Source organism: Globicephala melas, chromosome 17 (assembly GCF_963455315.2).
Source record: "Globicephala melas chromosome 17, mGloMel1.2, whole genome shotgun sequence".
NCBI classification, from domain to species: Eukaryota; Metazoa; Chordata; class Mammalia; order Artiodactyla; family Delphinidae; genus Globicephala; species Globicephala melas.
Window position 1 is genome coordinate 4,565,104 of NC_083330.1, and position 25,899 is coordinate 4,591,002.

Sequence of the window (25,899 nt, forward strand, 5' to 3'; positions counted from 1 at the left end):
TGTTCCTCTAACCTCTGTGTTCCCTATAAACTAGAAGTTAGTGCTAGAGGTCTCTGTCCCTCTGTCTCTAATAAGAACACAACGGCCAGGGCGGGGGCGCCTCCTTTCCTTTTCCTCGCCCACCTTGAGCAGGAGCGGTTGGGATGAGCATGCTGGAAGCCCCGAGTGCTTGTTGGTCCCTCCATTCCTCCCGTGAACCCTCGGAGCACCTGCTCTGAGCAGGCACATGGCAGTAAAGCGTGAGGAGTGGGCAGAGGGGTGACCTTTTCAGTAGGGTGGCTGGGAAGACCTGTTGGGGAGGTAACATTTGGGTCCAGATCTGGAAAAAAGAGAGTGGAAAAGCGGGCGCGGGGAAAGCCGGGCTGCCCGGGCCGGGCGCGCGTGCGTCCCGGGGATCCGCCGGACTCCTCCTCTCGAAGCTCGGGGCGCAATCGGGGGTCCGCGCGGGGTGGCCTTTTCCGCTACCGAGTTCCCTCTTTCAGGCATCACCGTTTTAATGCGGATGATTTAAACACAGCTGCTTTGGAGGATGAGGGTGGGACTGGTCCGAAAAGAACTCCCCTGTTTGTTTACAGATCCACTAGAAAACCCATCTCCATTTCAGAAGCTTTAGCAAATGAAAAAAAAACAAAAAACTGTCCTATTTTGAGTCAGAGGAGTACTTGCTTCCCCTTTATTTTGGGAACTACAGCTCGCTAGTTTCCGAAAGGGGTGTGACTGTCCTTAGAGGCTTCCTACGCCAACCAATGAAATGATAAACAAGGTGAAGGTCGCAGACCTCCTGGAAGCCTGCAGGACCAAATGCAGGATGAGCTAGGGCGACAGTGCAGAGAGGATGACAGTTCAGAGAAGAGCCCCTGAGGTTTCTCTGTACAACAGGAGGTATTCCGAATTCCCACCGCCCGCCTTCCCCACGCGGAACCATCCGTCTATCGTCCTCTAAAGTTCTAGGCAGGGGTCCGCCTTGGTAGTGTTTCAGAATGGCACAGATCACTGGGGAGCACCCGCCCCTCGCCCCCCTCCGCGGGCCCAGGAGAACTTCCTGGACTGTGTCCAGGGAATCTGTTCTGGGAGCCTCGACGATTCTGGTGTGCCTTCACGTTTGGGAACGCTGCCCTCTAAGACCTTCTAATGGAGCTCATAAGAGATTTTGTTTTGTTTTCAATGTATAAATTTGACCATGAGGCTGTACTGTGCGGCAATATTCATACCCGATTTCAGTTTTAAAATCATCTTTGGATGCTTTGGGTGGCGCTCTACACATGCTAGTGTTAACTGAACAGACGAATAAGAGTGTAGCATTTAGAGGGGTGGCTCCGCCTGTCTGGTTGCCCGCACAAGCTCCCCCCCCCACCCCGCCCCGTCGGGATTCTTCCCTGAAGCCTTAGGCTTGCTGATGGTACCCTTTTGTGCCTCTGGCTCGGACATCTCTCCTGGTTTCCAGGCTCACTAGTCTCACTGAGAGGCGTACAGGATGTGATGGTTTGGGTGTTCCTGCAAGCATCTTCTCTCCGTACCTGTGCTGCCTCTATTATTTCCAGTCTCGGTGAAGCCCACCTCCATTGCCCCAGGCCCCAAGCCGCTTTTGGTTAGAGCCAGATTCTGTGCCCTCTGCCTCTTACTCACGCTTGCCTCTGAAGCCCCAGGTCCCCTCGCTTCACCTTGCACGCGACATTTGTCTTCAGCTTTGCCTCCCTCTCCAGCCCAACTCCCGGACTTCCCTCCTTGTTCCCTGAAGGGGTCAGCTTGAACTAGTTCCCTGAAGGGCTCAACTTGAACTAGTTCCCTTAAGGGGTCAGCTTGAACTAGTTCCCTGAAGGGCTCAACCTGAACTAGTTCCCTTAAGGGGTCAGCTTGAACTAGTTCCCTGAAGAGGTCAGCTTGAACTAGCTCCCTGAAGGGCTCAACCTGAACTAGTTCCCTTAAGGGGTCAGCTTGAACTAGTTCCCTGAAGGGACCTTGTTATCTCAGGCCCAATACTTTGCATGTGAAGTTCCTTTTTCCTGGAATCCCTTTACTGACTTTGCCACCTGGCTGACATCACTCCCATTTTGACTCACAGAGCATTTCCTTCATGACACTTCCCTGCCCACATCCTTTTCCTCTTGCCTGAGCGCAATGTCTTTTCCTATGTCCTGTGCAGCCTCTGTCATTGACTTGCCACATTGTATTGTAATTTTAATTCACCCATCTTTGCCGCAAGAATATGAGTGTCTTTAGGGCAGGAATTATATTTTGCTGACATAAAACTGATGCTCAATAAATAGTTTTTGAATGAATGAATGAACAAATGTATGAACAAGCAGCCAGTTTGTGAACAGTATCCACCTTTGAGTTTGTTAAACCATCCGCAATGAAGAATAAAAGCGTATTTTTTTAACTCTGCGTTAATGGAGAGATTTGGGTGTCTTGAAGCCAGTTCTGGAATGGTAAAACAATGCCATGGCTTTTGTATTCCAACAGGAACTATGGGATGTATAAAATCAAAAAGGAAAGACAATCTGAAAGACGATGGAATAGATTTGAAGACTCAACCAGTACGTAATACTGACCGAACTATTTATGTGAGAGATCCAACGTCCAATAAACAGCAAAGGCCAGTAAGTAGATAGTCTCAGGGGAGCATTCCCACAGCAGGATCAAAGCATGGCTGCGTAATTTAAACACCAAATCTGTACCATGTGCATGCAAAAAAAAAAAAAAAGAAATCATGTCAATTACTTGGGCCTCCAATAATTTTTGATATGCTTTGTAACTTAATCCTTTAAAGAGCTTATAAATATTTTCAGGATAACCGGGCCACTTAATGTACAATCAAGGGGCCTTTGGTCACCTTCTTATGTGTGGAGATAATCACCTTTCCTATCCCTGGTGTGAAGACCCACTCTTTATATATAAAGATATGTATCTGAGCTGGTGTGACTTAGGATAGGTAGTGAGACTAGAAGGAAATGCTGGATTCAAGTCAGAAGCCAAAACAGGCCCTTTGGTGTATCATACTTTATCCCATCTCGTTGTTCTTTAATTAATTCAAAATAGTACAAACACTGAAGTTGTCATGACTTATTACAAAGGATTAAAAGACTGTTTTTTTAAAAAAACGCACAACTAATTCCGCCTTCTAACCTCACACAGATGTCTGTACCGACATTTTTATATGAGTGATGTGCTGTTGGATGCATCTGAGAAATGTTTGGCAAATGAAGGACGAATGCCGCATTTCAGGGAGAGAGGAACAGAGTTTTGGATAATTACAACCTTAAATGCACTTTATTTCACATTTTATATCCTCTCCATCTATTCACTCACTATACGTATATATGTATATCTCCCATTGCCTGGTTTTTATGGAATTCCTCAGCATTTAAGCTGGAGGTAGCTTATTCCATGTTAGCCCAAATGCCTTCATTAAGAGTGTTCATAGTTTCTCTAATCTGACATGTTTCTGAATGCCTTGGCATTCCAGAAGTATGTTATTGTTGTCACGCCCTCTCTGCCAGCCCTCTCCCCCTCATTCCCCATTATACTGCAGGTTGATGTGTGCCAAAGTCACACGTCACCATTGAAATTGATCAGTCACTGTTGGCCTTCTTAAAAAGAAGTGGAGGGCTTCCCTGGTGGCGCAGTGGTTGAGAGTCCGCCTGCCGATGCAGGGGACATGGGTTCGTGCCCCGGTCCGGGAGGATCCCACGTGCCGCGGAGCGGCTGGGCCCGTGAGCCATGGCCGCTGAGCCTGCGCGTCCGGAGCCTGTGCTCCGCAACGGGAGAGGCCGCAATAGTGAGAGGCCCGCGTACCGCAAAAAAAAAAAAAAAAAAGAAGTGGAGATGAAGAGTGAATACATTATGCTATTAATTACCATACTTGATATTTCTAGACAGATACATTAACATTGTAATTTTATATATAGAAACTCAAAAGGTATAAGATTATTGATAACTTTAATAATTTAGTGATCATAAATATATAAATGTAATATTTAAAAACATCGCATAAATAGGTATAGATGTGGAACTGTTCTATGGAAATATGACTAATAGAAAGTGAAATGATACAGGAATTGGACTCACAAATAGTTTTCTTATTATAGACTTCAAAATTCTCATAAAAAGGATCTGGCTTTTTCTGGTATCATGTGCTATAGCTTTTACATGCTTTAAAACCCCCATTTTTCTTACGTGATGAAAGAAGATGTCCTGTATTCAGAAAAGCAAAGGAAAACAGTACAAACTTATGCACCATTTTCCCTCTTCTTAAGAGTAAAGGAGGTTAAAAGTTAAGTTAGAAAGCAGAAGTAGTAAACATGTTTGAAACCTCTCGGTTCCGTCCCACACACCGGGAGCGCTTCCTTGTGCCTTCTGTGGTTACAGATGCCCTTGTTTATGAACCAGACAGTTGGCCTTATTCCATAGATAACACTCAGCTCCGGCCAGACGTGCCCAAAATCCACCCCTGGACTGATTGCAGGCGGTGTGGTGTGACATCAAGGTTGAACTGATGCAACTTCAACAACACTCTAAGGAAAAGACATTTTAAAGAAAAAGAGTGATGATAGATGAGCTCCATACACGTGTTTTTGTCTTATAAAAAGTGTGTTAAAACATTTGTCAATTAAGGACTCTTTGATATTTGAAAATCACTTGCTACTTTCAAAATGATTTAATCAGTTTCTCATCTTGTTTCCTCTAATAACTCATTGAAAGTTGATCGTGCATCCTAATTTTGCACATCTAAATGAGTTTAAAAATCAGTGTAAAGCTTCTTGAAATCAACATTGAAGGATAATATGGACCCAAGATTTTCTAATACCAGAAGAACGTAATGCCCCCCACTCCCGGAGATATTATGGGCTGACTTTCATCAGAAATTTAAGTTTCAGTACAAACTGTTTTGGTCCGCATTCCACCAGATCACTTTAATCAAGGAGGAACATGATTTGTGGGTGTAAGCCTCTGACGGTACCTTCTCTAAAAGAGGCTCAAGAGATCTTTACACATCCTCCCCACGGTCACTGAGGGAAAAAGGGATTTGATTTAAAAGGTGACTGAGGTGGGCTTTGTGCCACCAGACCCTTCCTGATAATTCATCTCTCAACTAAAATAACAGGGATGCCATCTGTCCCCATAACAGAATCAGGGTCGGCCACAGGAAGCCTGGATCTGTTAGCACTTGTTCTCAGCTGCTAGAGACCGAGCCCTGACTGCAGTTTTTAAGACAAGTCTGGGAGTCGTGAAGATCTGCAGTCCCGGGCCGGTGGCCGTTCCACAAGGTCACCAGGGCCCCAGGTGACCCCCAGGGCCCCTCTGTATCTTTTTCTCTGCTGTCTCTGGTGACTGGTTTCCATATTGCTGAGACCCCCGTTCGTCACCTTCTTCTAGGCAGAAAGAAGAGGGCCAGGGGATACGAGAGTCAGGCCCAAAGCCCCACACGACCTGCTTGCAGATAAACTCCTTCCGCATCTGCATAGAATGCTAGAGAATCAGAAAGCATCACCATTTAGCTGGGCACGTTGCCTCCCCCAAAAATATTAGGGGTCTGGTACCAAATCAGAGGGAGGGTGCTGATTGGGTAAGCAGCTCGCAGCCACTGGCCAGAGCCCTGGTCATTTCCTGCCGCCAGGCTTGTGGCCGCTGGAGAAGGAAAAGCCGTTCCCTGGGCTGCGGAGGTCAGGACGCAGCTCCACAGCACTGCTCGTCGGTGCTCCTTCCTGGCTTAATGAATTAACAAATCTAAACCCCATTCGCTTCTGTTAGAAAATGATGCAACATTCAACACGAATGTAAGTGTCAAAAGCTAAACATAAAAATGTATTTTTCTAACAAATATTCTCTCGTAGGTTGCAGACTCTCAGCTTTTACCAGGACAGAGGTTTCAAAATAAAGGTATGTTTTCACGGCATCTTGGACGTTTCTTTACTGTTACAGCCTCTGCAAAGTAGTTGTCCTGGGTGTTTCTGTTGATTTTTTTTCTATTGTGAAAAAATATACATAGCCTAGAATTTATCATCTTAACCATCAAAGTGTTCAGTTCAGTAGCACCAAGTACCTTCACACTGTTGTGCAACCATCACCTCCATCCATTTCCAGAACTTTCCTTCATCCCAAACTGAAACTCTGTGCCCATCAAACATGGAACTCCCATCGCTCCTCCTCCCAGCTTCTGGTAGTCACTATTCTGCATTCTGTCTCTATGAGTTTGACGACTCCAGGAATCTCGCCTAAGTGGAATCAAGCAGTATTTGTCCTTTAGTGGCTGGCTTTTGTCACTTAGCATAATGTCTTCAAGGTTCATCCATGTTGTGGCATCCGTCAGAATTTTCCTCCTTTTTAAGGCTGAATAATATTCTGTTGTATGTATAGACCACATTTTGTTTATCCATTCATCACAGTGTGTTTGGATTGTTTCCTCCTTTTAGCTTTTGTAAATAACTCTGCTATGAGCATGGGTGTATCATTTCGTAAACCTAGAGTTGGAAGTTATTGTGGTCGTAGGTCTATGTGATTTGAGATAACAAACACTGTACCGGTGTGCGCAGTATATGACCGACCATGGACCGCGTGGGCCCCGAGCCCCACTAGGAAGGAAGCAGGTCTTTATTCCAGCTGCCCGTCTCTCAGTGCCTCACTGCATCCTTTGTGCCCCATGACACGTGAATTTGTTACAACATTTCTGCTGTGGATTCTCAAAGGTCTTCGCCTGCATTCTTCATTTTCAGATCCAGAGGAGCAAGGAGACATCGTGGTCGCATTGTACCCCTATGACGGCATCCACCCAGACGACTTGTCCTTCAAGAAAGGAGAGAAGATGAAAGTCCTGGAGGAGTAAGTGCGCCCAGGCATCCCCCACCCCCGCCTGCTGCCCTGGCTTGGCCACCAGCAGCACAATGCAGCAGACACCCCTCTGGGGTGGACATGGGGCCCCCAGCCTCCTTGCTGCCCGAAGGAGCAGGGGTAGAGAGATTTTCCTCTTAGGCTTTGCTGTGAGCACTTCCCAAGGGTTTTCCCTTTCTTTCCTTATCCATCAGTGCTGTCTTTAGAGGTTTGGTTCTATGTGGAGTTTGCATGTTATTTTAATTCCATTTCTAAAAAATGTTTACTTATTTATTTACTTATTTGGCTGTGTTGGGTCTTCGTTGCTGCGTGCAGGCTTTCTCTAGTTGCGGTGAGCGGGGGCTACTCTTCGTTGCGGTGCGCGGGCTACTCATTGCGGTGGCTTCTCTTGTTGCGGAGCACGGGCTCTAGGCGCGTGGGCTCAGTAGTTGTGGCTCGCGGGCTCTAGAGTGTGGGCTCAGTAGTTGTGGCGCACGGGCTTAGTTGCTCCACGGCATGTGGGATCTTCCCGGAACAGGGCTCGAACCCATGTCCCCTGCATTGGCAGGCGGATTCTCAACCACTGCACCAACAGGGAAGCCCCTTACCATTGTTATTTCGTTATTTTACTCACATTAAGACTGGGTGTATGGGTCCAACTGGGTGTGACTCTTCAGGGCGTGGTGCTGAAGCAGTGGTCGTCCCAGGAGAGTCCCCACTCAGCATTTAGCGTTTCTGTGAAGATGCTTGGACATCATTTCCTTGACCCCTCCAGGCTGACTCACACACCTGTGGCCCTGCTCAGACCGCAGGGCTCAGCACTGTGCTGGGAATAATGAACTCCAAGAATCCTAGTAATCTTTCCTATGGTGTCACCTTGGCCTGCCAGCTGGGGCACCCTTGGCTGGTTGCAGGAGGAGGAGGAGGGAGACCCTGGTTAAGTTCATGGTGTTGAGTGGCTGGGAGCAGCTGTCAGTTCCTGGCTGAGTGTGAACTTGAGCCAGATCCTGGCCCTGCCACCTGATAGCTGTGTGACTTTGACGAGTCACTTCAGCTCTACACCTTAGTGTCTTCACTTATGAACCGGGAACAGCAATACCTCTGTCATGGGGTTGATGTGAAGGTTATGTGTGTACATATATATAAACACGGCACAGGCATGTAGTGGACCGCAGCCTAGTGGCAGCTGTAATTGTCCTTCACGTCTTGCAGACGAGGGTCCCGTCTGGGTGTGGGAATCTGATGGGGAACATAGTTGAGGCTCTCACAGGGACCCGTCCATTCCTCCCTCCCCAGCCCCTTCCCCAGCTCCATGCCTCTCACAGAAGATGAGAGTGTGGTGACGAGGCCTGTAGCTGCTTGGGATTATTTTATGGTTTTCTATTTCTTTTTCCCATGGCTTGTGTCTATGGAAATGAGATGTTTTAACAAGGAGTTTATGTCATAGGAACTATGGCCCTTTATTCCCTTGACTTCCATTTCTGTAAGGACCCTAAAGCGTTTCTTAGATGTGAACTTTTTGTTTCTGCAAGATGGGAACCATTTTCACCAACCCCCGTTTGGCAGCTCTGAGCACAGCGACCCGCACTTCAGTCGTGAGACTGTTTTCTTTTGCTTCCATCACTAAACGTATTTATGTTTTAGCAAGAAGTATGAACTTTCTCTCTGGATTCTGGGTTTCCAGGGGTCTTCCCCGCCCTCCCTCGCCCTGCAAGACAGACACATTAAGACAATTGCTCTTGTAGTTCTTGAGTCATTGAAAACAAACCCTTTTGGATGTGTGTTTCTATCCCAGGCACGGAGAATGGTGGAAAGCTAAATCCCTTTCGACGAAGAGAGAAGGCTTCATCCCCAGCAACTATGTAGCCAAAGTCAACACCTTGGAGACGGAAGAGTGAGTCCTTTCCCGCGTCGTCTGGGACAGTTCTGTGTGTGGCTCTGGGTTTCTTGTTTATTTTCGTCTTTTTCCTTCCCGGGATTAAAACGCCCATGAAATGTTAATATGTCTTTTCAGGTGGTTTTTCAAGGATATAACGAGGAAAGATGCAGAAAGGCAGCTTCTGGCACCAGGGAACAGCGCTGGAGCTTTTCTTATCAGAGAAAGTGAAACATTAAAAGGTAGGAAGTGACATAAGGCCTCTTATAAAACACTGTTTAGGAAATCATTCTTAGAAACGATTCTAGAATCCTGAAAAAAAACAAAGAATTTTTTTGGAAAAAAAGTCAATTACTGGCAGCCCTCGTTTTATTGGCTTCCCTGTATTGCGCTTTGCAAATACTGCAGTTTTTTACAAACTGAAGGTTTGTGGTAACCCTGCATGGAGCAAGTCTATTGGTGTCATTTTTCCAAGAGAATTTGCTCACTTCATGAGCAAATGTGTCTCTAGGTCACATTTTGGTAATTCTTGCAGTATTTCACGCTTTTTCTTTATTATTATATTTGTTATGAGTGATCTGTGATCAGTGATCTTTGATGTTACTGTTATGACTCACTGAAGGATCGGATGATGGTTAGCAATTTTTTGCAATAAAGTGTTGTTTTAATTAAAGTATATATGTTGTTTTTTTTAACTTATGCTATTGAACACTTAATAGACTACAGTACAGTGTAAACATAACGTCTTTAATGCACTGGGAAACCAAAACGTTTGTGGGATTTACTTTATTGGGGTATTTGCTTTCTTGAGGTGGTTTGGACCTGAGCCCACAATATCTCTGAGATATGCCTGTACTATGTTCTGGTAGTGAAAGTTTTATAGTTTGATAACAAATAACAAGCTCAAATTATTAGTTTTGCTACTAAAAGTAACATAAAAGCAGACATAATTATGGTTATTTTTTTTTACCATGCTTTATGTTAACTGAGCCTCTTAAATTATTATTTAGTATAAACCTTGAAATTTTAAGAGAAAGAAAATCAAAATAACTTTTCAATTCAGCAAAATAATTTTTAAAAAAACCCATCACAAAGAAGAAAAAGTGTGTTGGTAAAAGCTTCACAGCAAACAGAACACTAGCTTTGTTTGTCAAGTAGACTTTTTATAAGACTCTAAAGTTATGCACTATATACATGCGCGATTTATATTTTGCATATTTTTATGGCAAAATGTGTCCACAGTGTGTACAATACCAACCTTTAAAAAATATTTTATTGAAGTATAGTTGATTTACAATGTTATGTTAATTTCTGCTATTACAGCAAAGTGATTCCATTATACATATATATATTCTTTCTCATATTCTTTTCCATTATGGTTTATCACAGGATATGGAATATAGTTCCCTGTGCTCTACAGTAGGACCTTGTTGTTTATCCATCCTATACATACTAGTTTGCATCTGCTAATCCCAAACTCCCAATCCTCCCCTCCCCCATAATGCCAATCTTACTTACAAAATGTAAGTGTAACCTTTGCTTGTACTTCTTCCCCCACAGGAAGTTACTCTCTGTCTGTCAGAGATTATGACCCCGTGCATGGTGACGTTATTAAGCACTACAAAATCAGAAGCCTGGACAATGGGGGTTATTACATCTCCCCACGAATCACTTTTCCTTGTATCAGTGACATGATTAAGCATTACCAAAGTAAGTGAAAATGCAAGGTCAGACAAGAAAAGATACATCTATTATGATAAATATATGGTGTCAAACATTTATATTAAATTTTTTTGTATCCTGAAACTTAATTGAGTTCCTTGATGAACTCTAGTAGTTTTCTAGTCGCATCTTTAGGATTTTCTATGTATACTATCATGTCATCTGCAAACAGTGACAGTTTTACTTCCTTTTCAATTTGGAGTCATTTTATTTCTTTTTCTTGTCTGATTGCTGTGGCTAGGACTTCCAATACTATGTTGAATAAAATGTTTTATGTATCATATTTCTTTTGGATAAAGTTGGAGGGTGATGTTCTATAATTGGTTCTAAATTAATCTATAAGTACACATTCAAAGTCAGATTTGATCTTTGTGAATAATTATCCTAGTCCTTCCCACCTAGTTTGTGCTGTTTAACAGTTAACATTCCAGAATTGCAAAGAGAAAAATGGATATTATTTTCGCATAGTACATATTTTTACAACGCATCTTTAAATATCTGGAATAGGAATGCAAATTTGTAGAACTGTGTCCTAGTGTATACATGTCTATGTGTGTGTAAAGTACATACCACGAGTATGTATTACTCTTGGTAAAAGAAAACAGAAATAACAATAACACCAAAATATTTAGAAGTGGCCTGTCCGTGGTCCTCTGTCGCCAATCTGCTCTACAGCCTGGCTAAGCTGAACCCACGACTGTGTGTTGGAGGCCAGTTGTAGTGGGTAACTCTTGTTACGGCTTATTTCTTCAACCTGCTCCAAGGGATTACACATAAAATTTGCTGAGGTCCCAAAATATGGAGAGAGCAAGTACCCCAGACTTTGTGGAGTCCTCCTTCCCTCTCTGTTACCCCCATCCACTTATCCATCTGGCACATGTGTTGAGGGCTTGTTCTGGCACTGGGCCCCCACGGTGACGTGACCAAGTTCCCGCCATTGTGCCCTGGAGAGCTTACATGGGCTCTGTAATTAAAATTATATTCTATTAAGTGTGACAACATGTCAGCCTTTGTTTATCTGTTCATTTTGTTGTTTTTATTTTTATAGGTTAGCATTACTAATGAATAAAATCAAGTGTGTCTTAAATTGTCTTTCATTTAAGAATTTCAAAAGTCATGATTACGCAGAAGATAACCCTATAAGCATTTTAGGTTCGTAGACCTTGGCAAGTTGAAAATGATAAGACTCATAGTCCAAATTCCCCTATAGATACTGGTAAAATACAAGGGATGACTTTTTCCACGTTTATTTTCTCTTTCAAATTAGAGCAGTCAGATGGCTTGTGCAGAAGATTGGAGAAGGCATGCATTAGTCCCAAACCACAGAAGCCGTGGGACAAAGATGCCTGGGAGATCCCCCGGGAATCCATTAAGCTGGTGAAGAAGCTCGGCGCCGGGCAGTTCGGGGAAGTCTGGATGGGTGAGTGTGCGGCTCTGGAGCCAGAGTCCCTCCTGGGGGCGACAGCAGGAGAAATTAGGGCTCCAGCCGATTTCTATCAGTTTTCTCAGAAGCATCGCTGCTTTTGTTTTCCTCTGTCCACCTGAGGAAGACCTAGCCTACACAACCTACGTGATTAGACTCTTCCTCTTCCTCGTGACTTAGTAGTTCTCTGTCAGGATGAATTGTTTTTTTCATAAATTTATTTATTTATCTATTTTTGGCTGCGTTGGGTCTTCGTTGCTGTGTGCGGGCTTTCTCTAGTTACGGCGAGCGGGGGCTCCTCTTTGTTGTGGTGCATGGGCTTCTCATTGTGATGGCTTCTCTTGTTGTGGAACACGGGCTCTAGGCATGCAAGCTTCAGTAGTTGTGGTGCACGGACTGAGTAGTTGTGGCGCACGGGCTTAGTTGCTCCACGGCATGTGGGATCTTCCCGGACCAGGGCTCGAACCCGTGTCCCCTGCATTGGCAGGCGGACCTTTAACCACTGCGCCACCAGGGAAGTCCCAAGGATGAATGTTTATAAGGAAGGGGGCAGTGGGCATTTATCCTGGTGGTTCTGTCTACTCTTCCGTGATTCCCTCATCACCAGATTCTCTGGACACAAGTTAAGTACAGGAATGTGCTTGTATCTCAGGGAAGGGTACACTTGGGTTAGGACCATCCTTACTAGTGGGCCTAATAGGAAGCCTCACAGGTATTGCTGTTTCTCACCAAGAAACTTTCTAAAGATACTCAAAGTTCCATCGTTAGAGAATCGTTCCTTACTGTTAAGTACTGCCTTCTCAGGCTGGCAAGAAAAGCACCAAAATGATAACAGTGGCTTTCTCCAGCAGATACTTTTCGCCCACCTGTCTTTTCTAAAGCTTTTATAATGACTGTGAATTCCTTGTTCTTTCGTAAAAAGAAGTTTTTAAAACGATTTTTTTACTGCATCCTGGTTTCCACGCCAGCTTTGTGTGAGTGAGAGCAAACATGATTTCTAAAGAGAAGGGACAGACAGCTTTTAAAACCCATCCAGCCCCAGCCCAGCCGGTCTGCGAGGGAGAGGTTTCCCTCCAAAATCTCAGCCCCTGGGATCACAGCTTTGCCCATTTTCTCCTGTTGTCACTGCTTTAGCCAAAGTATCGTTTAAATATGCCTCTGCATTCTTCCTGCGCCGTAAGTCTTTGGGAACATGATAATGGAATTCAGGTAGATTATGAGTACACAACCTCACCTTGCTCACCGGGGTCTGCGTGTGTACCTGGCACTCTGTTTCCGGTCGGGCCCGCAGGTCTGGGGGCGTGATCTTGCTCTAGGTGTGTCTTTGCCCACCCTCTGCGGCCCAGATCGTCACCTCCTGCCCCCCCTTGCTCTGTCCACCTTTTTTTTTTAATTGAAGTAAAATTCATGTAACATAAGATCAATCATTTTAAAGTGGACAACTCAGTGACATTTACTGCCTTCACATGGTTGTGCAGCCACCGCCTCTATCTAGTACCAAAATACTTCCATGACTCCAGAAGGAAACACTAGACACTCCCCTTCCCCCTCGACCCCGGCCCCTGGACACCCACCCTTCTGCTTCCTTTCTCTATGGCTGTGATACCCTAGGGACCTCATGTAAGTGGAATCATACAGATGTTTGTCTTTTTGTGTCTGGCTTATCTCACTCAGCATGGTGTCCTCAAGGTTCACTCACGTTGTAGCCTGTGTCAGAATTTCTTTCGTCTTTTATGGTTGAACAATATTCCATTGTATGGATGTACCACAGCTTATCTATTTATCCGTTGATGAACATTTGGGTTGTTTCCATCTTTGGGCTATTATGCATAATGCTTCTTTGAACATTCGTGTGCAAATTACTGTGTGGACAAATGTTTTCATTTCTCTTGGTTATATACATCCTCCTAGGAGTGGAATTGCTGGGTCACGTGGTAATTCTATGTTTAACTTTTGAAGGAACTGTCAAATTGGTATCTGCTCTTTTTTTTTTTTTTAAATTGCAACTTTTCCCCCGAGGTATTTTCAGTTACTTCTTAATATATTTTTTCCAAATCCACAGAATAGGGGCAGGTATAATAAACACTGTATATTCTTCACCTAGATTCACCACTTAATATTTTGCTGTATTCTCTACACACACACACACACACACACACACACGTACGTATCTTATTGTTATTGTGGAGCCACATGAGGGTAAGTTGCAGAGGTGATGACTTTCACCCCTAAGTACTTACACAGGTGTCTCCTAAGAAGGCCATCAACTCCCACTGCACAGCGGTCACGTTTGAGAAGCTCCACGTTGGTCCACACTGTCTAGTGTAGCGTCTACATCCGACTTCCCCCCATTGTCCCAGTGGTGTCCTCATGGCTGTCGGGATCGTGTGTTTGCATTTAGTTGACCTGTCTGTAGTCATCTTGAATCTGGAACGGTCCCCCAGCCCACCTCCATCGTTCATGACAGGTCAGTCACTTTGAAGAATCGCCCCTCGTTTGGATTTTCTGATTTTTCCCGTGATTTGGTCCAGGTTACGCCCTTGGGCACGAATAGCATCTAAGTGTTAAGCGATGCCGTGTCTTCCTACGTCCATTGCGGCGCAGAATGAGGGTTGGTTCCATCATGGCCAATGTTCTGTTTCATTTTAAGGAGGACCACCAGATTTCTCCATTATGACTGTGACGTTTTAATTCCCTGTTGTAACTAATGAATCATCTGTAGGGAGAGTCTTTCAAATTGTGTAAATATCCAAAAGCGCTTTCCCCAGATGCTTTCAGCATGACTCGCTCATTTGGATTCTCATCCCTCTTAGAGGCCGTAACTTCTCTGAAAGCTGCAGGCGTCTGTCCTCTGACCACCCTCCCCTAAACGCGGCGACTCCAACCTCCAGCTCAGGCCAGGAACCAGGGACTCTGCCTTCCGTCCCTCGCCTCCCCTTTCCAGACTTGTGTCTTTAGTGAGCTTATTGGCAGGAAAATACACATTCATTATTACATTTCACTGCCCTCTAGGTCTCCAAGTCCATCCTTCCTCTCTGCACGTGACTGGGGAGGAGATGAGTGTCCAGGGGGAGGGTGGGGAGAAAAGAATGTCCCAGCTACACATTCCAAGTGCATTTTCATCCACTGTCTCACATACTCGCAGCAGTAGGGCTGGAAGGGAGGAGTCACCGTCACCATCGATGAATGAGGGCCCTGAGAAGCAGGGAAGCAGCTCACCCAGAGTCACTCAAGGCGAGGAAGAAGCCAACTGCTGCGGCCTCCCAGAGCCTCGGACTCGCTCGCTTGCTAAGCTACCTACAAGTTAGTTGGACCTCCCTGGCCTCAGTTTCCTCATCAGGAAAATGAGCAAACAACTATCTCATCAGTTGCTGCAAGGAAGAAGGAGATTATGTACCTGAAGTGTTTCCTGTAGAGTCTGGCTCTATGCGTGCTCTATTTTTATTATTATTTTCATCTTACCGTGTTTGACTATAGTCACTAGAAGCTATATTTCAGTGGATTTTCCCCCAGTTTTAATTATGAGTTCAAACTAAAAATAATCCAGTTAGACCTTCCTATGGAGATTTGGTGATGAAGGAATTGCATATCTGTCTTGAGGATAAAGTAGAGGGAGCTTGCTGGCGTGTCCTCGTCGGCTCTGAAACAGTAGCCCTGCGTACGGAGTGCTCGTGTGGAGGTCTGTTCCACCCTCCCTGCGTTCAGCTGTGAAGTGGTGTAAAGGCATTGAACCGCATGCTGTGTGCACCGGAGAGATCAGATCGGCTGGTCTGAGAAGTTACCAGCTTCAGGGGGAAGAGATTGTGATAGCCTTCTTGTGTTTTCTTAAAATTTTCCCAAGGGCTACTAGCAAGTGGAATGGTAAGCTCTTTACCAGCTCCACCATGGGGGTGCCCACCGGTGCCATGTGCCAGCCCAGCTCGTACAGTCCGAAGGCGCTGAGGGTGTGAGCTCACAGGCCCTCACAGCAAGGCAGCAGGGAGGGCCCACGCCTGAGAAGACCTGCTCTCAGCCGGGTTCTGAGCCCCTGAGCCAATTTCTGTTCAGCGGCTCGAGGCTGTGCTGAAACTGTCACCTGGAGCTCAAGCCACTGGTGCTTTCTGGGATGGAGAAAACCTCTTTGCTTCCAATTCCAGATGAGCTAAATCCCCTTGCCCACCCACCCTCTCCCATTCATGGGCTTCCACGTGCTCAATGTCGATGCTAATTTTAGAGGAGTTTTATTTAACGTGTACCCAGGTGGTTGCCTGGGAGAAACTGAGGTTTAGAGGAGAGGAGAATGGGACCATGGAAAAGATATAATTGGTCTCTCCAGAGTGCTACTTTTTATTTAGACTGTTTGAAAGAGGTTAAAAATCTTGGGAAAATTCAGCATTTGGATAGGTTTGTTGATCCTGTGCATGTGTGTGTGTGTTAAAATTTACCACCGTAGCCATTTTTAAGTGTATAGTTCAGGACTGGTATGGACATTCACGCTGTAAAACCAATCTTCAGAACTTTCATCTTGCAGAACTGGGGCTCTAACATCGTTAAACACAACTCTCCTTGCCCCCTCCTCCCAGCCCCAGGTAACCCCACCACTCTACTTTCTAGCAGCGTGACTACTCTAGGGACCCCGAATAAGTGAAATCATACAGTTATTTGTCTGTGTCTGTGTCTGTGTGTGTGTGTGTGTGTGTGTGTGTGTGTGTGTGTGTGACCAGCTTATTTCATTCAGCATAACGTCCTCCGGGTTCATCCCTACTGTAGGTGTATGTAAGAATTTCCTTCCATTTTTAAGGCCGAACAATATTCCATTGAGTGTTAATTATACAGTAATGTAGATGACTATATAGTAATCCATAAACAATGGATTTCGGTTGCCCGTTCATCCACTGATGGACACTGTTTCGGCTGTTGTGAATAATGCCGCCGTGAACATGGTGCAAAAGTATCTCTCTGAGACCTTGCTGCCACTTTTGGCGGGGTACACGCCCAGGAGTGGAATTGCCGCATAATACGGTAGTTCTATGTTTATTTTTTGAGGAACCTCCATACTGTTTTCCTTGGTGACTGCATCAGTTTACACTCCCACCACCATCTCCACATCTTCCCCAGCACTTCTCATTTTCTGGTGGGTTTTTTGTTTGTTTGTTCGTTTGTTAGTAGCCAGCCTAGTGGACGTGAGGTGGTGTCTCATTGTGGTTTTGATTTGCATTTCCCTAATGATTGGTAATGTTGAATATCTCTTCATGTGTTTATTGGTGATGTGTATATATATCTTCTTTGGAAAAATGTCTGTTCAGGTTCTTTGCCCATTTTTAAAAATTAGGTTGTTTGTTTGATTTGCTAATAATGTTTGAAAAGGGAGAGATAGCAGAGGCTCACTTGAAATGGGGGTTATAATAGAACCTAGCCTGTAGGGATGGTATAAAAATTGAATGAGATGATGCAGGTAAGCATTTAATACAGTTGACAGCATTTAAGAACTGTTGTAATTATTAAATACTTAATTTTATTATGAAGATAGTATGATAAATTAGAGCAAAGGCTATGAAATAGAGACGAGATATTACCCAGGATTCCCCCCTCAACACAAGCTGTTTCTTGCTTTTTTTTGGTTTTTTTTTTGCTGTACGCGGGCCTCTCACTGTTGTGGCCTCTCCCGTTGCGGAGCACAGGCTCCGAACGCGCAGGCTCAGTGGCCATGGCTCACGGGCCCAGCCGCTCCACGGCATGTGGGATCTTCCCGGACCGGGGCACGAACCCGTGTCCCCTGCATCGGCAGGCGGACTCTCAACCACTGCGCCACCAGGGAAGCCCTGTTTGTTTTTTTTTTAATTAAACTTTTTGAGATAACTATAGAGTCACATGCAGTTGTCAGAAATAATACAGAAATGAAAACATCTGTTCACACACTTTTACACAAATGTTCATAAATAAGAGCATTATTCATAATAGCCAAAGAGTGTAAACACCCCAAATGTCCATCAGCTGATGAATGGATAAACCAAACGTGGTGTATCCATGCAATGGAATATTACTTGGCAATAAAAAGAAATAAAGTCTTGATACATGTTACAACATGGACGACCCTTGAAAACATGATGATAAAGGAAAGAAACCAGATACAAAGGACCATGTATCATGTGATTCTATTTATGTGACATGTCTGGAACAGGCAGATCTGTAGAGACAAAGTAGATGAGTGGTTGCCTCAGGTGGGGGGATGGGAGGATGGAGACGTGATTGTTCATGGGTACAGGGTTTCTTTTGGGGCCAGAAAAATGTCCTAATAATTGATTGTGGTGATGGTACCACAAATCTGAATATACAAAAGCCAGTGAGTTGTATATTTTATTTTTAAGTCATTATTTAAATTTATTTAAATTTTATTTATTTAAAATAAATTATTTAAATTTATTTTATTATATTAATATTTTTGGCCATGCCATGCGGTATGTGGGATTCTAGTTCCGCAACCAGAGATTGAACCCGTGCCCCCTGCAGTGGAAGTGCAGAGTCTTAACCACTGGGCCACCAGGGAAGTCCTGAATTGTATATTTTAGATTTATTTATTTATTTATTTTTGGCTGTGTTGGGTCTTCATTGCTGCATGAGGGCTTTCTCCAGTTGCGGCCAGCGGGGGCTACTCTTGGTTGCAGTGCACGGGCTTCGCATTGCGGTGGCTTCTCTTGTTGCGGAGCACGGGCTCTAGGCACGCAGGCTTCAGTAGTTGTGGCACGGGGGCTCAGTAGTTGTGGCTCGCGGGCTCTAGAGCACAGGCTCAGCAGTTGTGGTGCACGGGCTTAGTTGCTCCATGGCATGCGGGATCTTCCCGGACCAGGGCTCGAACCCGTGTCCCCTGCATTGGCAGGCAGATTCTCAACCACTGCGCCACCAGGGAAGCCCCGAATTGTATATTTTAAATGGGAAAATGATATGGTATATGAATTATATTTCAATAAAGCTATCATATATATAAAAGAAATAATACAGAGAGGTCCCATGTAGGCTTTACTCAGTTTCCACCAATAGTAACATCTTGCAAAACTATGGCATAATATCACTACCAGGATATTGCAATCGAAAGTTGTTTGTTTTTTAATTGTGCCTTTCTCCTTCTAGTTTTGTATTGAAGAAAGGGAGGGAAGGGAGGAAAAGAAAGAAGAGAAAAGGAAAACAGTAGAAAATTTTGATCTGGGATCTCGTGCAAGCATGGGTCTGTGATTCTGGCTACCAGCCAGGGAGCTCTTCCTTAGCCACTGAAATTACGTCAATTTGTTGAATGCATTTAGCAGAGGAATGCTGGGGAATAAAACCAGAAGAATATTGGTGGGTGCTGTGCTGCGAAGCAGGTCACAGGATGCCCCTCTCCCGTGTGTGTCCGCACGTCTCATTCTGACCGAGGGACCCATGAAGAGCAATGTCTGTGCAATTTAGAGCTGCTAGAATTTAGTTTTTACTTCTCAAGGAATAAGCTGGCTAGCTTTGCTCATTGATAGAAAAAGGACAACAAATTAAACATTGTAACCCTGCTAACTAAGTCAGTGAATATTTTCGTCAAGCGTGAAAAGTGGCTCATAGACTCCCAGGCACACTTCATTGTGTGGGTGTTTTGGTCCGAAGCACCGTAGACAAATAGGAGGAAGTGGTCTGTTGCGGGGGGGGGCGGGGGGTGGAAGTGGGGGGCGGGGGGGAATAAAAGAAAGGAGTTTCTCCCTCAAGCTGTTTCCTCTTGTCCCGGTGATCCTCTGACATCTAGCTCGGAGACACGTTTTCCTCAGTGGGCTGTTGGATTCCCAGGGAACTGACCCATCTGTGACACGAAGGGTGATGTTTCCTGTTGCCGCTTGGTCTTTGAAGAGACTTTGGGAAAGAAAGGAAGCTGATTTTGCGTTGAATTTTGCTTGATCAATTTCCACAGGAGCCAGCTGCGTTGAAATGGATCACCAGCCACCTTCTAAAATCAGCTCCACGCATCTTGTGTAAAACCACCCTCCGTTGTGTGGTAGTTCGGCTCCTTTGTGCACGTTAGTCACACCTGGAGTTGGAGCTTTCTCGGCCTTCCTTACCTGTGGCAGACAGCAGTACCCACACGAAATTATTTACTACCTTCAACAGATTTTTTAAAATCGCTTTGCAACTTCCTTTTTATTTATTTACTTATTTAAAAAATTATTTATTTTTTATTGAAGTATAGTTGATTTGCAATGTTGTGTTAGTTTCAGGTATACAGCAAAGCGATTCAGTTACATATAAGAATCGTTTTCAGATTCTTTTCTCTTCTAGGTTATTACAAACCATTGAGCAGAGTTCCGTGTGCTGTACAGTAGGTCCCTGTTGTCTATTTTATACATAGTGATGGGTATGTTTCCATCTGTAATGACAATCCAAATCTCTGTGACTGGTGTGAACCTGCCACTACCAGGGACTATCTCGGTAAAGTACAATTTGATCCTTAGTGCTGAATAAAAATCATGCCTTTAGTGCAGGTGGAAACCTGCCGTATCGTGCAAATGTCACAGCCCTCAGAGGCCGCAGGGCGGAAGCTGTTGCCATCCTGGAGCTGTGTTTGACACAGCTGTTTTATTCACTGTTCATCTCAAACTCTTTATCAGCATTTTTACTATCTTTAGCAGCTGCAGTATTTCCTGCTAACTTTTCCCCCTACGCTTGGAAAGCATTTTTCTCTTCATCCTTTACCCATCATTTTATTTTATGTGAAAGTCTGAATGAGTCCCATGGCTTTTATGACAACGAAGGGAGAGCAGTTCTGTTCCTTTCTCTTTGGTTGCCATGTAATGTAACAAGCAGACAGAAAGGTGCATAGCACACAAATGTTGGATTTCGTAGCTAATGGCAACATGAAAGCCTGTGTGGTGACCACTGAGGTCGCAGCCCGAAGCGCCCACTCACCCCCTGCCACTCACAACCCCGCCTGTCCCCCAAAGGCAGCCGCTCTTCTGACTTTGCGGTAATTTCCTGACTTTTCTTTGTGGTTCTGCTATTTTTGAATATCGGGCTGTGTGTCCACCGTATAGTTTAGTTTTGCCAGGTTTTGTACTTTATGTAAAGGAATCCTACCTATTTCTCACTATTTATCGATGGCATTGGAGTCGCTCCCACATTTTGGCTACTATGAACAAGGCTACTGGGAACGTTTTTGTGCTGATTGGTGTGAGGGAACATGAGTTTCTCTGGATGACCAGGAGTGGCTTTGCTGGATCACAGGTGTATGAATCTTCAACTCCACGAAATGCGGCCGACTTAATTTCCAAAGCTCTCGTCCGGGTTAGACTCTCACCAGCAACGTACAAGGGTCGGCAGTGTTCCATTTCCTGACAGCACAGTGGTACTGGGTAGATGTGGGCCCCGGGTCGGCACAGCCCGGGTGGGTGGTCACTCAACACAACTGCACTAGAAAGGAGTCTGCTCTGTCTACATCCTCTGAGGGACCTTGAGGGTATTGTTGGAGACAGGAGCTTTACAACTGAATGTCACTGATGCTCAGAAAAGAGCCCAGGAAAGGAGCTGCAGGAACTGCCCCAGCTCCCCTGCCAAGGGACCGGCACTTACCAGCACTCAAGATTGTCAGACTTGGTCATTATTGTCTTGCCGGGTGGTGGTTTCTCCCTGTGGCTTTATTTGCATTTCGCTGATTACTGATTAGATTGAGTTTCTTTCACAAGTTTGTTAGTCATTAGAATTTCTTCTTTTTAAAATGCCCATCCAAGCTTTTGCCTATTTTTCTTATTGGTTTATAGGAATTCTTTATATATTCTGGACACTAGTCCTTTGTCAGTTTTATATGTCAAAGAGGGTATATTTTCTTGTTACGCCTTGCCGTACTTTACCATGGATATATCGATGTAAATGAAGACCTATTTATGAACTCTTAAACAAATTATAATGGAACCTTTTTGATTCAAATGTAATATTAAAAGGACTTTTTGGGTTTTTTTGCGGTATACGGGCCTCTCACTGTTGTGGCCTCTCCCATTGCGGAGCACAGGCTCCGGACGCACAGGCTCAGCGGCCATGGCTCACGGGCCCAGCCACTCCGCGGCATGTGGGATCTTCCCGGCCCGGGGCACGAACCCGCGTCCCCTGCATCGGCAGGCGGACTCTCAACCACTGCGCCACCAGGGAAGCCCCTAAAAGGACTTTTGTTGGTGGGATTTATTTTAAATTTACTCTTTACAGCCATGAAAGGTCGTACTGTTTGTAATTATGCATTGAGATGGAAATCAGTTTAATATATTCATAATTCCATTATTTTGTGTAGGTTGTGATAATGAACTAGAACAATATTTTGTCAGCTTTATATTACTGTCTTCTCCATATGTTCCCACGCTTACTTTATTTTATATACTGCATTCTTCATTTTTCTGTAAGGCATGGAAAGCTTCTACTAAGTACAAAGCAAAGGAGAATATAAAAGGAAAAGTTTTAGCAGAAGAAGCTGTATTCACGATAAGAAGAAAAATCACTAACTAGAGTTGACTGTTAGCTGTAAACTAATATTTTTTTTTACCCATTGGAAGGTGTGGAAATAGAAACATACTTCCTTTTCTTTTTAAAAATAATTCCTTTTGTAAAAAAAAAAAAAGGAAGATATATACTCATTCACAAATTTAATCAAAATAAAAGAGAACAAAAGAAAGTCAAAGCCGCCCCAAATTCTGCCACCCAAAGACCAACCAGCATTGTTGATCTTCACTGAGCGTAAGCTGTGTATTTGCTAATAATCGTGTGACCTGAAAAGGGATTGGACATTTTCACATCACCGTTCCTTAGACTTGTGTCTTTCTTGGGGCAGGTGCTATCAGGCTGTAAGCCACCAGGTAGAGGTGAACTGCAGGATGACTCGTGGTGGTGACCAGCCGCCACTTCCTCCTTGCTCACCCTTTTTTGTACTTCTAAGAGAACTATGGAAACAGAAAGGAAAGGAAAGGGGCATGTGATTATCTCTACTTCTGCTTTCCAAACTGAGAAAAAGCTTTCCCAACCACTGAGAAAAAGCTTTCCCAGGAGAAAATCAAGCTTGAACGTAAGCACATCATTGAGGCAGGTCCCAGAAAAGTGGTACCTTGGGGGCAGTAGGTTAAGTAGAGGCAGTATTTCCCGAAGTACGTTCTGTGGGGTGTGAAAAGGTACACGAAGAAGTGTTCCGGGGTCAGAAGTGTGGGGAATGCTGCAGTTAATCGACTCAGACAGGCATCTTCCCTGATGGACTGTCACACTCGCGCTGCATCTCCTGGCACAGCGGGTGGGGCGGGCCGTGGTCCCCACACAGTTCAGCCCAGAGCCCTTCGTTCACGCAGAATCCAGTTCTCTTTGAAAACTTTGGGAAATGTTTATTTGACTCTAGTGTATTGTTTGTACTTTAAAGTTAGTACTTTTTTTTCAAGTGCAAAGCTTTTTCTTTTCTGATTATAAAAATAATACATATTCATTGCAGTAAATTTGGTAAAGAGTTAAAGGTATGGTGAACAAAATTTAAATCACCCATAATTAAGCCAGTCCTCGGTGTATTTTGGTGTATTTTCTTCCAGACCACTGTCAGGGTTTGTGTGTACGTAGGAGTATATAGAGCTTTGGTGTGTGTGGTTTTTTGGATAAAGAACATTTTATTAATTAGAGAAAATGGTGCAGTGCATATATGGAGTTTTATTTTACCATTGTTTTATAAAAAACCTTTTGATTTCAGAATCATCCTAGGGATTTTTTGGTAAAGATAGTACAGAGAATTCCCATCTACCCTTTACCCAGCTGCCCCTAATGTTACATATACAGGTTTTAGATAATGTTAACACTGTAGAGTTCATAGAAGTTTCTTCTGTCTATAACTAAATATCCTTCTAAGTCTGCATGAAGTTTTTGATAAACCACGGCCTCCCTTCTCTTCTCTCCCTAGGTTGCTATAACAACAGTACCAAAGTGGCTGTAAAAACCCTGAAGCCAGGCACAATGTCTGTGCAAGCATTCCTGGAAGAGGCCAACCTCATGAAGACCCTACAGCATGACAAGCTGGTGCGGCTGTACGCCGTGGTCACCAAGGAGGAGCCCATCTACATCATCACCGAGTACATGGCCAAGGGTGAGCGCCACCCACCGGCACCCCTGCTTGTGAAGGCCAGACCCTCAAAAAGGAAAACACCTAAACGTTACGAGAAGACGCAGATACTTCCAATTGTAACACGGCAGGCTCACTCCCAAAGCATCAGCACGTATAGGAAAATGAAGCCTTTTCGTAAACCACCGCACTGGAAGTCATCTGTTACAAAGTGGATCTGTCGTCTTCCTAGTTTCTCTGCACTTGTCTCCACATACATATTAGCTCCAAGAGTCGTACCCCATGCCTAGTCAGCCCCCAGGATAAGTAAATATGGATGTCAAGTAAGAGTATTATTGTTATAGGTTCAAAATGTGAGTTCTCAAAATGTCAAAACCAGTTCCATTTCCTCTTTAGCGTCATCTAAATGTTCAGGATGTCACTTCAAAATGTGAATATTTTTAAAGCTTGTCAGGGTCAAACTCCTGTGTCATCACAGAATCCCCGAGGAAGAGGTTTCAAGCTACCATCTTTTCTCCCATTGTTGTCACCTTCAGATGAGGGTGACACCATCCTTCTTCCTCCAGTTCAGTAGAAATACTAATAAACTGCTAAGTGATTTCTAAAGAATCTTCAGCAGGAATGAAGGAAGAAGAGACACATGGGCCATAATCCAGAATTAGCAATGTTCTCCTGCAGAATGGAGATTACAGCGTATGTCATAGCTGAATAGGTTAGATAGATGATTATTACATTTTCTTATTCAATATATGTTAATATTTCAGAATATTAGTCCCTCAGAGTCCTTCCAATAAAGAACATTGTTTTTAAAAAAGCCCAATTGCCTGTGGCTTAGGTTGCGACAACCCAGAAGCCAGGCTCAGGATCAGACATTTAAGCAGGAGTTCAGTAGATACTTGTTGGATTAAATAATTAATAATATTTCTTAATCATAAATGTAAACATGAGTTTCTCCGGCTAACGGTGCCTACCTTGTATTGAGCAATTACTATATGTCAGACCGCTCTCGGTGTCTTCCCTGGGGGATCTCACTCAATCTTCCCAGCAGTCTGAGGGCTAAGTACCACTGTTCTGAGTTGTGGATTTTTTTTTTTTAACTTTTAATTTTATATTGGAGGATAGTTGATTAGCAGTGTTGTGTTAGCTTCAGGTGTACAGCAAAGTGATTCAGCTATATCATACATATACACGTATCTATTCTTTTTCAAATTCTTTTCCCATTTAGGTAGTTACATAATATGGAGCAAAGTTCCCTGGGCTATACAGTAGGTCCTCGTATCCACTGTAACCTTGGACAGTAGGTTATCCATTTTAAATAGAGCAGTGTTCGTTGTGGATTAATTGAGCGCGTGCTACCTGCCAGCTCCCTGGCACGTGCTTTAAACCTGTCCTCCCGCGGACTCTGATAGAGCTCCTGGGACCTACCCTCTTGACAGGGACTCAGATGAGGTACAGAACTTGCCCAAGCCTACCCTCAGGTTGGCACTATAAGTTCCAGAAGAAGAAGGAGGCCGTGTTTTAGAGATAAAGCCCCAGGAAGCAGGAGACTCTGCCTGTGGGCACACGCCCCTTTAAGTAAGGTCTCACTTTCCTCCAAAGCGCAGTTGGTTCATCAGATACTCGTTGGGCACCTGGGGCATGGCTGAGATCCGTGCTGGACACGGAGGGCAGTAGCCCAGCTGAGTGGCTGCTGTGGACACAGGCAGGCCGCCTGGGAGGACTGGCTGGTTTCTGTCCCAGAGAAGCTCTGGGGATCAGGTGCTGCAGGATGTGTAGCGTGGTGGCAGGTACGAAGTGCTCAGTAGCAAGAAAGCAGCGTCCACCGTCACCTTTTCTTACCTGGAGCTCAGGTACATTTCACATCAGGTCAAAGGAGACAGGTTAAAGGGGACTGGGTTTGACCCACGTCAGGAAAAGGCGCCTGTGACCACACAGATTTACAAAGCAGTCGTTTTGCGTGGTCCCCTCGCCCCACCCTGCCCTGCCAGTAGGAATGATCTTTTGAATTCTGTC

At 44.5% G+C, this 25,899-nt stretch overlaps 1 protein-coding gene across 7 annotated transcripts in view; it reads left to right on the forward strand.

The window, feature by feature from the left end:
• LYN (LYN proto-oncogene, Src family tyrosine kinase) overlaps positions 1-25,899 on the forward strand; it is a 111,868-nt gene that overhangs the window by 52,896 nt on the left and 33,073 nt on the right. For 3 of the 7 annotated variants that reach the window (XM_030859726.3, XM_030859729.3, XM_030859728.3), the window contains exons 2-9: positions 2,464-2,600; positions 5,835-5,880; positions 6,714-6,819; positions 8,603-8,701; positions 8,822-8,925; positions 10,244-10,393; positions 11,673-11,825; positions 23,728-23,910. In XM_030859726.3, the coding sequence (XP_030715586.1) occupies positions 2,469-2,600; positions 5,835-5,880; positions 6,714-6,819; positions 8,603-8,701; positions 8,822-8,925; positions 10,244-10,393; positions 11,673-11,825; positions 23,728-23,910 (973 nt within the window). In that variant the 5' untranslated portion in view covers positions 2,464-2,468. The remainder of the gene's footprint in view (positions 1-2,463; positions 2,601-5,834; positions 5,881-6,713; positions 6,820-8,602; positions 8,702-8,821; positions 8,926-10,243; positions 10,394-11,672; positions 11,826-23,727; positions 23,911-25,899) is intronic. The other 4 variants (XM_030859727.3, XM_030859734.3, XM_030859733.3 and 1 more) reach the window with 2 other exon arrangements.